Genomic DNA, 14,317 nt, shown 5'->3' on the forward strand with positions numbered 1-14,317 from the left:
CATTTTTGACTTAGAAAACTTTCAGTTATTCAGAATGTAATCAGAAACAGTTTTGATGAGATGGGTTTGGATTTGCAGACTGGTATGGGCATGTAACTATGAGTTACAGTATGCTCATTGTATGGACAAGACAGTGCTCAGCTGTATTTGTCCATTTACTCTTGATTCTACCATGGTTTTATCTTCCAGCAGTAAACAAGCAGTGGCCACCCTACAAACATCAAATGCACTGCTAGGATTTTTGCTGCATACATGACAGAAGGAAATTGTTTCTGTTCATCTGTTCTTCTTCATCTTCCTTTCTTCCCTTGCTCTGTTCCTCTCCTGGATCAGAGGACAGGGGGAAGCATATGTTGAATATGAAGACGTGCAAATGGCCTGACTGAGATGGTTCACACTGATTCTGGAGCCATGAGGCATCTGTAAGATGCAAGCATGGAACAGCAATCAATTCAGTTATCAAAATGTAGTTATTTGTTACAAGTGTGTGGTTTTTTAGCTGGTACAAAAGAAAACCACCTGGTAGTAGCTAGTTGTTTGCACTGCAAATGAGTCGATGAGAAAAAGCAACACTCATGACTTACCTGATTTTTACTTCTTCCTTTAGGTTGGCTTGCTGGACTTGGAGTTGAATCAACTGACCAAGGCACTGTTTTTGGCTTTAGTTGCATTATCAGTTGTTATGGTAACCTTGCAAGGATTTGTAGGCCCGTGGTATCGCAACCTTTTCCGGTTCCTCCTCCTGTTTTCCTATATCATCCCCATCAGGTATGTATAAGAATGAAAGAAAAACACAGATGTCTAATTTCACTGAATGTGGCTTTGCTGAAATTTATACTCACTGCTCATTGTGAAGGAAATTGATCTTATCAGGAAGCTGAAGGAGAAGGTGCCAACAAATCTGCTGATTCTTGAGGTATCACTATCCAGAAAACAATACTGTTGTATTCTTTTTGTATAATGTTCATCTTGCTGGAGTAATCAGGATATCTAATCCTTTGCTAGCATAAATGTATTAATAAGGATACAATCTTGGTATATTTGAGAATGTGGTTTTAGGAAACATGCATTTGAATGAAGTGCTTGGTGTATTTTAGAATTTGACTTCTTTACTGCCTTAGCACTGAAAATGTTCAATTTCTCTAATACTGCCTTTATTTTTACTACAGCTATGATGAATTTAGATTGAATGCACTTTTGCAATGGCAAGACTTTTAACAGGTGTAACCAAGTAGAGACTTGCCATGAATTAATTAATTCATTAAGCATGAGTACTGTATATTCAAATTGCAGATAAACTGGAACAGGAAATAATATCCATCTGTGTAATCATGTCCGCTGGGGATAGAATAGTTAGAACTCTGACTCTGAAATGATTTTATTTTTATTTTTTTCTGAGTGGGTATTGCCTTTGCAAAATGGAAATACTGTCTTCTGTTAAAATTCCCAGCTTTTAGATTAAGGTGTCTATTAATTTGAGATGTTCTCTGGAACCTTCACATACATCAGTCCAGTGACTACCCACAGTTAGCAGCTGTCTCTTAAATTTTATACCTGTTCCCTGGGATTTGTACAAAATATTTAAACCCATGTAGTATAGGAGATAAAAAAAAAAAAGAAAAAAAGAATTTCATTACATTCTGAACCTAAGCTTACCTGAGTTGTCTGACTTTTGCTCACATTTCTTTTTGTATGCGTATGTCTGTGTGAAACAAAATGTCATGTTCGACCAGTTTGATACTCAGTAAGAGTCTTAAGGACTTGTACTTTATGGTACTTTCTGTTTTAAGAGCAGCTGGTTTTGTTGTGACGATGCAGAAAAGTTTCCAGCAAATCTGCAGGAGTTTGTGGACTTTCCATTTCCTTTCAGTTTCCTTTGACCAGTCCAGCTGGCAACCACACACATAGTGGTGTTCCTCAGGGGTCAGTACTGGGGCTGACTCTATTGTTATTATGTTGACTCATCTTTACTGATGATCTGGACAAGGGGATTAAGTGCAGCCTGAGTAAGTTTGCCGATGACACCAAGTTGGGAGGAACTGTCCATCTGCCTGAGGGTAGGAAATCCCTACCGAGGGATCTGGACAGGCTGGATTGATGGGCTGAGGCCAATTGTATGAGCTTTAACAAGATCCAGTGCCGAGTCCTGCATTCTGGTTTCAAAAACCCCACGCATTGCAAGAGGCTTGGGACAGAGTGGCTGGAAAGCTGCACAAAGGAAAATGATGTGTGGGTGTTAGCTGACAGCCAGCTGAACACGAGCCAGCACTGTGCCCAGGTGGCCAAGAAGGCCAATGGCATCCTGGCTTGTATCAGATATAGTGCAGTCAGCAGCGCTAGGGAGGCGATTGTCCCTCTGTGCTGTGCACTTGTGAGGCCGCATCTCAAGCACTGTGTTCAGTTTTGGGCACCTCACTGAGACCCTCTGGAGTAAAGTCCAGACAAGGGCAGTGGAGCCGATGGGGGTCTGGAGCACAAGACTTAAAGAGAGGCTGAGGGAACTGGGGTTGTTTAGTCTGGAGAAGAGGAGCCTCAGGGAAGACTCTCTGTTACTACTTGAGAGGAGGTTGTAGCGAAGTGAGGCTCAGCCTCTGCTCCCAAGTACTTAGCAATAGGACAAAAACTAATGGCTTCAAATTCTGGCGGGGCTTTTTCAGGTTCAGGTTAGTTATTAGGAAAAATTTATTCTCTGAAAGAGTGGTGAGATATTGGAAGAAGTTGCCCAGGGAGGTGGTATAGTCACCATCCCTGGAGGTCGTCAGGAAAAGTGTGGATGTCTCACTGAGTGACGTGGTAGTGATGAATTTAGGGTTGGACTTAGTGGTCTTTCTTTCTAACTTAATTGAGCCTATGATTCTGCGAGTGGCTTCTGGTTTTATTACACAGCCATGTTTCAATGTTGTGATACTTCTCCACACACTATCATTGCCATAATTCCCTTTCTGTTTGCATCATGATGTTGTTTGGGTTGTGTTGTCATTGCCACCCTTTGATTATTTAATATTAAGCAAATAATTCATGTGTAGAGGCTAAACGAGCTACACTCAAGTGATGGGTGAGGTATACTTAAAGGCACTCTTCATCATCAAAGAGAGCAAGGGAAAACTGAGCTAAGAGTATGAATGATCACTGTGCTATTCTGTAATAAATAAAAGTAATAAATTCCATAGTAAATAAAAGTCCAAACTTTTTAAAATTAATAAAAGACAGAGATATCTTTGTTACCGGATGCAACAGCACTGCATCCAGCAACTCACCTTGAGTGCTGCGTCCCAGTGTGGAATCCTCAGTACAGCAGAGATGTGGACATTTCGGAGTGCGTCCAGAGGCCACAGAAATGAGCCAAGGGATGGAAGACCTCTCCTGTAAGGACAGACTGAGAGAGCTGGGGCTGTTCAGTATGGAAAAGAGAAAGCTCTGGGGAAGCATTATAGTAACCTTTCAATATCTGAAGTTATAAGAAAGAAGGGGATGGACTCTTTAGCAGGGTCTGCTGTGACAGGACAAGGAGAAATGGTTTCAAACTAGAGCAGGGGAGATTGAAACTGGACATAAGGAAATATATTTTTTTTATGATCAAGGTAGTAAGGCTGACAACAGCAGGACTAGGGGAAATGGATCCAAGTTGAAGGAGGAAAGATTTAGGTTGGATGTTAGGGGGAAGTTCTTCACAAGGAGAGTAGTTAGGCCCTGGAACGGGCTGCCCAGGGAGGTTGTGGATGCCCCGTCCTTGGACGTGTTCAAGGCCAGGTTGGACGTGGTCCTGGGCAACCTGATCTGAATGTGTACGTTTGGTGGCCCTGCTAGGCAGGGGGGTTGGAACTACATGATCCTTGAGGTCCCTTCCAACCCGGGTGATTCTGTGATTCTGTGATTCTGTGAAGGCACTGGAACAGGTTGCCCAGAGAAGTGGTGGATGCCCCATCCTTGGAGACATTCAAGGTCAGGCTGGACGAGGCTCTGAGTAACCTGACCTACCTGTAGGTGTCCCAGTTCATTGCAAGGGATTGCAGGAATAGATGACCTTTAAAGGTCCCTTCCAACTCAAACAATTCTATGATTCTAAGAGCATACAGTGTAAATTTGACTCTATAGTGGCAAATCATTATGTGCCACTGAAAAAGTAACTTTTTTTTCGATTTGAATTCTTGGGAAAGCAATTTGCGTGTCCGAATGGACTTAGGGAAGGTTCTTATGCAAAAATAATTTCTAGGATAAGCCTAATCCAGTTCTTCAATTGTGTGTGGAAGATAATAAGCAATGCAGAAATACCACCGTAGAAGATGAGACAAGTATCCAACAGAGAGTACTTCTTCCCACTTTATGTTTATCTATTCCTATACCAATTTTTCTTCAGCTCAGATTGTGTATATACACAGCTGCTTCTTAGACTGCCAGCAAATTTAACAACTCCAGTCATGATGATGTTCAGATATTACTGCATTTCTTACTTTCCTCTGGGAGAGCTAAGCATGGAAATAACTTATTCTTAGGACTGTGTTTGAAGCGTAAACTCTTGGCAATTAAAATTGCAAGACTAATGAAGCTGGAGCACCAGGTGTTGTGTCCTCTCCTTATTTCTAAAATAGCTGTATCGGGTGAATAATGAACTGTGCTGTACAGGTAAAGGAATTGAACGTGGGAGGGTAGGATTGACTGGGAAAGGCAAAGCATACCTGCATTCATGCATGAGAGCTGTTGATTGAGTTGATTGATGGTTTTAGAGAATTCAGAAAGATTCTGAATATGGAACTTCTTTGATTTTGGTTTTTTTGGTTTGCGGGACAAGGAAAATCCAGCTATGCAGTAAAAATAAGTTTACATCTCCAGACAAGTTTGGTGCAGATCACCAGAAGGGAATGAGTAACTGTTAGCAGAATTTAACTGATCCCTGTACATTCTCTCCTATAATTAATGGAAAGAGGAACATTTCTTTTTTTATCCTCCAGGGATCAGCTGGTTGTCCACGCTGCATTCTGAATATGACTGTAGAGTGGTGGGTGATGGAGCATGTCAGACTTCAGAAATATAAACATAAAAGCAATGTCATAAAGACAATTGGGAAGACAAGGTATGCATTCAGTAGCCTGCAAGGAATTAAGTAAAATGGAGAAAGAGTGGTAAATCAATATGTAGAGCTTAGCCCAGCTCTTCATGGGTTATAAAATGGAACAGTTATGCACAGGATATTTTGAACACCCCAATCTCAAGAAATGTTTTGCCCTTAAGAAAACAGTATATTTACAGTGTATTTTGATGTTTCCTTTGCACCTAGGTTTCTTTTTTTCTGTATGGAGGGAGCATAGTATAGAGAGGCTCCCTACAATTTGCTTCCATATAAAGTTTGAATTTCTTAATTTACAGGGAGCAGAGTATAGAAACCAAGTCCTTGACAGACTGTTCAAAACTGTTGCATTCAGCTGTTCAGATTTGGGTTTTTTTCCAGATGTTCTGGAATTTCTTGGAGTGTCCCACATTTCTCAATAAGCTTTTTTTTAATGGGCTCTCGCCAATTGGAGAATCGTTAAGGCAGTTTCTACGTTCCTCGAGTATCACTCAGATGATTTAATTACTTGATTTTAAATAAAATCACTGCTTGAAATACATTCTCCATAAGTTTACAAGATTTGCCAATGCTATCTAGTAAATTTATCACTTAGCAAGCACAGGGGGAAGGTGTATGCTCATGCTGCTATGGAAGATTGTGCAGATATCACTGGCCTCTCGAGACCAGTGATGCCAGTTGCTATTTAGGCATTTGCAGAGTGAATTGCAGATTCACTTTGTTCCACTTAGCAATGCATGCTAGAAAGATAGGGTAATTCCTAAAATGTTTCCAGGCTTTGAATTATGGATTTTTCTTCACTTATGAAGAGAAGGTATCTTTTTTTCCTTACCTTCAAATTACACTTGATAAATTATTACTAAAATCATACAGAATGTATTTAAAATCAAGCAACACACCTGCTTATGAAAGTGCAAGTGAAAATATAAACTGCACTGTTAAGCTTTGAGAGTTCTGTGATTTGATCTCATTGAAGCAGTGAGATCTCCACTGGCAGAGCAGCCATATGGATTTCCCTCTGTGTGCCTTGTGCTTGAGGTTGCCACTCTTAAATAGAGCTTTCATCACAGAATAACTGTCTTTGGTAGGCCAGGCAAGAAATCTTTATAGACCAGCTATCTCTTTGGCATGGGATCATGAGAGCTTTCATACTTCACATAGAATGCATGCTAAAGCAAATGTCTAGCCACTGTTAAAGTATGTTCCTGTTTTTCTTCTTGAGTTAGAGATTGCCCTTCGTTCTTGACAAATTAGCAGATTCTTGTCCCTAGCAGGAGTAAATCTTCTGTCATTTCTTTTGTTGACTGTTACATGTCTCAGTGTGTAGCCTGGTGACAACGGTTCGTATTTTCTGTCTGAGTTTTGAAGTTGACAAAACATACACGTGACAAATGCAGGTAGCTTGTTGCTGGCTCTGTTTTGACTAAGGAAAGGTAAAGCTGTGGCTTGCAGTATTGTTATGCTATACATTTTCATCAAAAAGAACCTCATACAGTCCTCTTCCTTCCTTCCTTCCAAGTTGTCTGTCTTGATTTTTTTAATATATTTGTGTCTGAAGTTAGATGTGCTATTCCAGAAGTGATTGGGATACTTTACCAAGTAGAGGCACATTTTCCTGTTGCTGATTTTAGACCTAATAAGAGGTAATTCAAGATGGTATTTACTTCTTTAATGTTCAGTAGTATTTTATCAAAAAGGCTTCCTTCTATTGCAACATGCATTTTATTCTGCCGCACAAATTCAAGGAGAGGGATATGGATGTTTGGGATTCAAGGAGAGGGATATGGATCAAGGGAGGGATAAACTGGATATTTCCATTGTTCTAGTTAAATATATTTCTCTTAATCAGATTTTTATCTCCACTGTTACCTCAGATAATTCACAATCACTCTGTCACTGCAATTGCAAGAGGATGGATAAAAACTGTAGCTGCAGTTTTGGTTATGCTGTATAACAAACCCATTTTTTTTATTACTGTTAAAATTCTTATTTAGGAAAAGAAAAAAAAAAAGTTCTGATGTACATTAGCAGGATTTTGTCCTTGAAATACCTTTGGACAATTGTAAGAGTCGTGTTATTGTAAACCTGATATTAAACTTGGGACTCTGCCCTGTACCTTTGGCAGATTGCCACAAGTTGTTTGCGTTGCCACCATTTATCTGTCTTTTCTGTATTTCTGGTATGGTCAACAGAAAGGAATGTGTGCCTGGTCCTCAGTCTTCTTCCTGGTGTGGTGGCATGATTTTGGTGAATAAGAGGGAAATGTCAGAACGGACAAGTGGGCCCATGTGAACCTAATGAGGTTCAATAAGATCAAGTGCAAGGTGCTGCACTTGGATTGGGGCAACTCCAGGTATTGATACAGACTGGGGGCAGATCTCCTTGAGAGCAGCCCTGCGCAGAAGGACTTGGGGTCCTGGTGGGCGAGAAGCTGGCCATGAGGCAGCAGTGTGCGCCTGCAGCCCGGAAGGCCAGCTGTGCTCTGGGCTGCATGAAAAAGGGGCGGCCAGCAGGGAGAGGGAGGTGATCGTCCCCCTCTGCTCGGCTCTTGTGAGGCCCCATCTGCAGCGCTGCGTCCAGGCCTGGGGCCCCAGCACAGGAAGGACGTGGAGCTCTGGGAGCGGGGCCAGAGGAGGCACTGAGATGAGCAGAGGGCTGGAGCAGCTCTGTGTGAGGAAAGGCTGAGGGAACTGGGCCTGTTGAGCTTGGAGAAGAGAAGGCTGTGGGAGACCTCATGGTGGCCTTCCAGTGCTTGGAAGGAGCGTAGAAACAGGAGGGGGAATGGCTGTTTGTGAGGGTGGACGGTGATAGGACAAGGGGAATGGTTTAAACTGAGACAGGGAGGTTTAGGTTGGATCTTAGGAGGAAGTTTTTCCCCCAGAGGTGGTGAGGCACTGGCACAGGTTGCCCAAGGAGGCTGTGGATGCCCCATCCCTGCAGGCATTCAAGGCCAGGCTGGATGTGGCTCTGGGCAGCCTGGGCTGCTGGTTGGTGACCTGCACACAGCAGGGGGTTGGAACTGGGTGAGCATGGAGCTCCTTTGCAACCCAGGCCATTCTATGATTCTATGAACTGGTTTTGAGTTAGAAAATTTAATTTGGGCAAGAGCAATGTTATTTGTCTCTGACCAGTGTGAGTGAAGACTTGGGTATAATGACTTAGAGACTAGGGCAATTAATTCTTGTGCTTCACAGTCATGAAAGTATTAAAAAATCATGCAGACACAGAACAAATTGAAAAAAAAAATACTTCTTGTGATTGTGTACTTCTGTAATTAGCAAAATTTGCTGCAAACTCAAATTTCTAGTGCAGAGCTACTCAAAGGCTCTTTTTTACTGCTGGCAGTAGCAACTCCGGCACACATGCTGTCACAGGAAGGTAGATTTCGCTGCTTGGGCACTATTCTCATTTTGCAATTGAGAGCCTCTGTAATTACGTTTTGGCAAGGACAGAGACACTGCTGATTAGTTGCAGTGAGAAAAAGTTGACAAATATATCTCTACTTTCTGAAAGGAATACAGTCATATTTTACATTTTTACAAATTTGTTCAGTTTTGACCAGCAGAATCTGATCCTGTCTATAAAATGTGTAACACTCTCATGTGTGTAACTGTAGTAGTGTTGGTACAACAACCTCCAAAAAGAGTTGATGCTGTCTCATGTAGAAGGCATGTTATCATCTTGTTTTGCATTGCAGTATTTTCTAAAAGTCTGAAATGCAACATGAGTTTCTAACGTACTGTGTATCCTACAAACAGATAACAGTGATGTTCCAAAATGTTTGCTGCATGTACTTTTAAGACCTTTTTATCGAGAACTCTAAAAGCAGTTTTCAGTATTGTTGTTATGGTTTTGAATTACACTTTGCCTAATATTCACTCTGATTATGGTATACATTTCCTTTGCAGTTTACGTGTGAACTTGGACATGGGTAAGGCAGCCTATGGATGGATGATTATGAAGGATGACAACATTCCTGGAACAGTTGTTCGAACTAGCACCATACCAGAAGAGCTGGGACGATTGGTTTATTTGCTAACGGATAAAACAGGTATATCAAGTTGCAATTCTGAAATATGATGGCTTTTATAGAATTTCTAAGCTTTATTCTTATCTGATATGTTAACGTAAGAGTAGATTTAGAGTGCTGATTTTTATTTTTTCAGTAAAATGTTAAGCCTGTGCTGGAGGGTTTTGTTGTACCAGTGCCCATTGGCTTAGTTAGGCTGCTACTTACCCATGAAAGTCTGTATTTGGTACTTCCCTGTTTTATTCTGGTGGGAAAACTGGCAGTAACAGGATGTTTGAAGGCATTATTAAGAGTAACATAAATTAACAGGTCTCCTACTTTGAAAAGACTGAATTAGCACATAGGATGCTCCTTTATTCTGCTTCTTATTGCTATTGCAGTACTGTATGATAGCTGCACTTAATAATGGCTTCCAACAGGGCAACTCATTTCCATAATTCATTTAATAAAATCATCATCTCAAATTACACTAGTTATTCCCATGAAATTAGGTGCTGCATGCTTTACAAAGGCCAATTTGTATGATTTCATCTTCTTAATTATAGTGTATTAATACACCTGACCTAGTGTACTGAAAACCCCAGTCCCTACTGGGATCAGAGGTAAGGTTGTTCTGCATTTTATACTGCTGTAACTGGAATTTGTTACAGTCTTACCATGCTCTTAAACCTTGGAAATACTGAGAGATTCCTAAAGTTTATTTTAGAAAATATCATAATAAATAGAACGACCTTTAGCAAATGCATTATTTTTTCTACACCGTTGTTTTGCTTTTTGTTTGTTTGTTTTGGGGGGATTTTTTTGTTCTTTTTAACTGAGCTTCAGCAAATCAGTTCAGGTAGCTGTATTCTTTATTAAAGAAGCTGAGTTGAGCTACCTTTGGAAGGAGAGAGTTGTTTCTCAAACAGCTGAAGGAATGTTTTTGCAGTTTCAAATAAAATCTACTTCTTCATTGTGAGAAAGGTTCTGGAGAGGTTTGCCTTCTGTTGTACAGAAAGCATAATACCCATTTTAAATCGTTCTGCTTGAAATGAGTCCACATTCCCTCTCTTGCTGAGTGGATCCTCTAGTGCATATTTTGAAATGAAACGTGTATATAGGCATATATGGGCATCCTGGCAAATACATTTTCCTCTTTTCCTATGGATAGCTATGTGACCTTGTATGCTGCTGAATGCTGTTCTTCCATTTGTTAAAAGAGAAAGACAATTGCCATCTTTCTTAACATATAGAAAAGTATTCTTAATTACAATGTGGTAATTCTTCAAAGCAAGTGAACAATTCTTTTAGCAAGTTTTATTTCAATTAGCTAATGATTTCTGTGCTGTTTGAAACTGCTTGTTGATTTTAATTGCACCCTTTATTGTGATAATTTATGTAACTTTAGGAGCACTGTCTCATCATAGTCTGGAAATATGTAATTTACAGCATATGTTTGGGAAAAGGCAAAAAAAATGTGATGAAGCCTCAAAACAATGCAGTACATGGTGCTTTGGGTGAATGAATTCTACTTGCTGAGCAAAAACAAGGTTCAGCTTTTCTGATACAGAATGCAGTTTCCATTTCAATCTAGAGCTATGATTCATATATTAGTTGCATGAGTGTCTGACCATGTGTATGATCTGTATGAGTTGTCTGCTTACACTTAGGTTGCATTGACAATCTTAAGAAACTAACTGTTCAGTCAACTCTACAGTCATGAAGTCACACCATAGAAATGAAGGAGTTATATTCTCACCCTGTCTGGTAATCAGTTTATATTCTGAAGCTCAAGGATCACTAAACTGTGTTCTTTTCCTCAAGGCTTTGTACATACCTACTAACTAGTTTAAAAAAGAGGTGCAGCAGCTTTATCTGATAAACTTAACCTAATACAACAGTAATTAAAAATATAACTACTCTCCTATACAAAAAAAAAAAAAGAAAGGATGTTCCATTAACATAACGTTCAGTGGAACTGAATTATTTAAAGCAAAAATACTGTTACATTTCTGTTGCATTTTTAAATTCTTGAAAGGAAACATACTGTAGACTTCTTTATAAAAAGAGAAACAGCCCAGTTTTCTACCAATGGTTTTTTGCTTTTTTCAGGCTGCATGGTGCCACTTGCAGTCACTTTTGTTCTGTAAGTGAAAATAAGCCTGGAGTCTCATAGACCTGATAAACTTCAGAAAACTAATTGTGGCCTTGCAGACTTCTGCTCTTCCTGAGACCGTGATGCAAAGCATTGCTCTAAATTGTCTAAAATGTCCTGCAATTTTTAAACATTTTAAATGTAGGCAAACATGACACCGACGTGCACTTTACCTGAGTGTATTAACAGCTTTTTTCCTTTTCCTTTCCCTAATATATTTGGTCTCACTCTGCATTTTGTCATAAACATGAAGCGTGCTGCTACGTAATGAACAGATTCTGTGCAGTCAATCCAGAATTGCCATTGCATGATTATATGCTGTTCATGAGAGCTGATTTCAGAGCCTTCTCTCTGGAATTTCCAGTTGATTCTGTACACTTGCCTGTTCAAAACAGAGAGCAGAGAGCTAGATTTATATCTGTCCATCCATGTGGGTGCTATTATGAAGGGCTAAAAGACTCATCCAGTTAGATATAAACAAGTGAAAATTTTCTCAATATTGAAAGGAAATGCGGGGAGCAGTCTGCACAAATCTTATACTGTGGTCCAAGCTTCACTGGAAATGATTGAGAATTAGCTGTTGAGTCTAAGGAGCATTGCCTTACTAACATAATTGCAAGGTAGTCCTTTGTATGATTGTAAATTGGGTTTGTGCTTCATCAATAAGCTTTTTGACAAGAAGCGTCCATCACAGTGGCTCTCTCATTTGCCACAGTAGAATAGAAAATGAACTATCCCAATAATTGCATTATAGTTTCCTTATTGTGGGACAAGAAAGCAATGTGGTATAATTAGGTTTGATTGGAGTGCATGTTTCCGGTAAGATCTGAAATTAATGATGTTGCTATAGTGACACATCTGCGGCCACCAGTGCGTGAAACATAAAGTAATTCATTCGACGAGAGAAGACATCTGTTAACTGCAAGGATGCAGAGCATATTGACACTGACCAGAAATACTAGACGTTATGTGATAAATGAACAAATGATGCTGAAACAGGAGGACAGATAATTTGTACTTAATCTGGTGGGAGAACTTTAATCTTCTCACTGGTTGCGTTTGACAATGCCATTGTTTAAAGAACAATGCTGCAGAGAACTCATAAATTTTAAAACTTAACTCAGGGTGCAGCCTATTAAAGCAATACATTAATTCCTTTGTTAGGGAGTTTTTATCTTCGTGTAGAACAAAGCCATTACTAAAAACACCCACTAAAACAACAGGTTTTTTAGGACTCACATTTTAATTATAGCATCCATTACCCAAAATGCCATGTTGTTTGGACTTGAATCACATATAAGTTTGACAGAAAGGAGTCATCTGTTATGGGGTTGTGTGTGTGGTGGGGGGTGCAGATATAGGGAGGGCTATTTCCCAGTGTTTGCAAGGGTGGCTGGGCATGATATCTTCCTCAGTGCACAAAAAGATTCAAAGTCTGACAGAAAAGAAAAAAAAAGAAGATATTTGACAGTATTTCTGAACATTTTTGTTGCTTAGGATTTGGGATGGGAAGCCTCCTGCCGTTCACAACTATTCAGCTGGTATTAGTGTGTCCCTGCCTATAGCAGGGGGGTTGGAACTAGATGATCTTAAAGGTCCCTTCCAACCCCAAGCATTCTATGCTTCTATTCAGCTATAACAAATGTGTGCAGTGTTGCAAGCATAGTTATTTACCAGTGCACAGACTTGTATTTGCGTTCAGTAATTAGCATTTTAGTGGGTGTTTGGACCAAATGGGATACTGGTCAGATATAATACTTTAGCAGATGCACAGAGCAATGGGACTTTTGATTTTCTGAGAAAAAACTACTTAGAAGTTGGTGTCTATAGGCATTTTCATTAAATATGCCTTATGTAAAGCACTATTTGAGTAATTATTTCACTAATTATTTCTGAAAATTAATATTTTGAGGTATACTTCTATTTTTCTGTTCAACATAAGCTGCCCCTGAAAGAGGAATTAAAAGAAATGTGGAGCGTAGGAAGCTTCAAGACATGCACTCATATCATTCTAAGGAATCTTTACTTTTTGCACAATCATTTACTGAAAATCCATTGTGTATCCAATGAACACGGATATATTCTCTGAAATATTGCTATAATTTGTATGTGATTTAACAGGCAGGAGGCAAAAGGCAGAGAGGAAATAGCTACTGCTATTTATGACTTTATCAATGGTACAAGTACTCTTACATTCTGCTCAGGATAAGCAAACCTCAGCTCCTTGCCCTCATTCTTAGTGGACTGCAGGTTATCCTGTGGTTTGGCTTGAGGTTTTATGGTTGTTATGTTTGTGGCCTGTTCACAAGTGGAGCAGCTGAGTGAGCAGAAATACTCTGCGCATGTTTTTAAGATGAGTTCTTTCATTTTCTTTCTGTATTCTTATCATGCTTTCCAGGTTTTATAGAAGGCATATTTGTCTCCGGATTGTTGCCAACAATTTCTTCATTGAAAGTCACGAACTGGATTTATCTTAGAGTTTCTAAAGAAGTGTTCAAATTTACACTGACATTTTATCTGCTTAAGCAAGTGGTTGAAGTAGAGAACCTATTTTGTGGCAGATTCTTCACTTTCTCAATTTCTGATAAAGTTATTAATTCTTCTGTTGTACATATTCTCCTGCTCTTTTATTTTGTCCTTTTTAGACTGTTGGTATTAGTCTCAATTACCATCTAGCAATGTAGGTTCAGAAAGATCTGCATTTACTTCTCCAAAAAAAAAAATACTCTACTGCTCTGTTGTGAATCACATCTGTTGCCACTCAGGGAATGATGCCTTCAGGACTTTCTCCTTAGAAATTAATTTCCTCTTTGCCTGCTTTACTCTGTGTTTAATGATACAATTTTAGACTAAAAAAAAAAAAAAAAAAAAAGCTGTTGGTTTCATTAAAGAACGTGCTAATTTTTCCTTCTGCAATCGTATGCTAACTTTTTGTCAGGGTATTTTCCTGGTGAAATAACTCACAGCATTCCAGAGCAAGGTTTGTTAACCTGTTGTATTAGCAGTAGGTCGTACAATGACTAGCATAATTTCTGGAAGCTTTTCTAAAACAGCTTTGTTTATCTGATAACTCTTTGTATTAGCAGTA

The 14,317-nt window shown here is 39.5% G+C and overlaps 1 protein-coding gene across 6 annotated transcripts in view; it reads left to right on the forward strand.

Moving 5' to 3' along the window:
• Nucleotides 1-14,317, forward strand: part of ATP9B (ATPase phospholipid transporting 9B (putative)) — a 155,991-nt gene that overhangs the window by 105,596 nt on the left and 36,078 nt on the right. For all 6 annotated transcript variants that reach the window (XM_052697876.1, XM_052697877.1, XM_052697879.1 and 3 more), the window contains exons 12-13: nt 608-768; nt 8,974-9,116. In XM_052697876.1, the coding sequence (XP_052553836.1) occupies nt 608-768; nt 8,974-9,116 (304 nt within the window). The remainder of the gene's footprint in view (nt 1-607; nt 769-8,973; nt 9,117-14,317) is intronic.

Source organism: Tympanuchus pallidicinctus, unplaced genomic scaffold (genome assembly GCF_026119805.1).
Source record: "Tympanuchus pallidicinctus isolate F22 unplaced genomic scaffold, pur_lepc_1.0 scaffold31, whole genome shotgun sequence".
Taxonomy (NCBI): domain Eukaryota; kingdom Metazoa; phylum Chordata; class Aves; order Galliformes; family Phasianidae; genus Tympanuchus; species Tympanuchus pallidicinctus.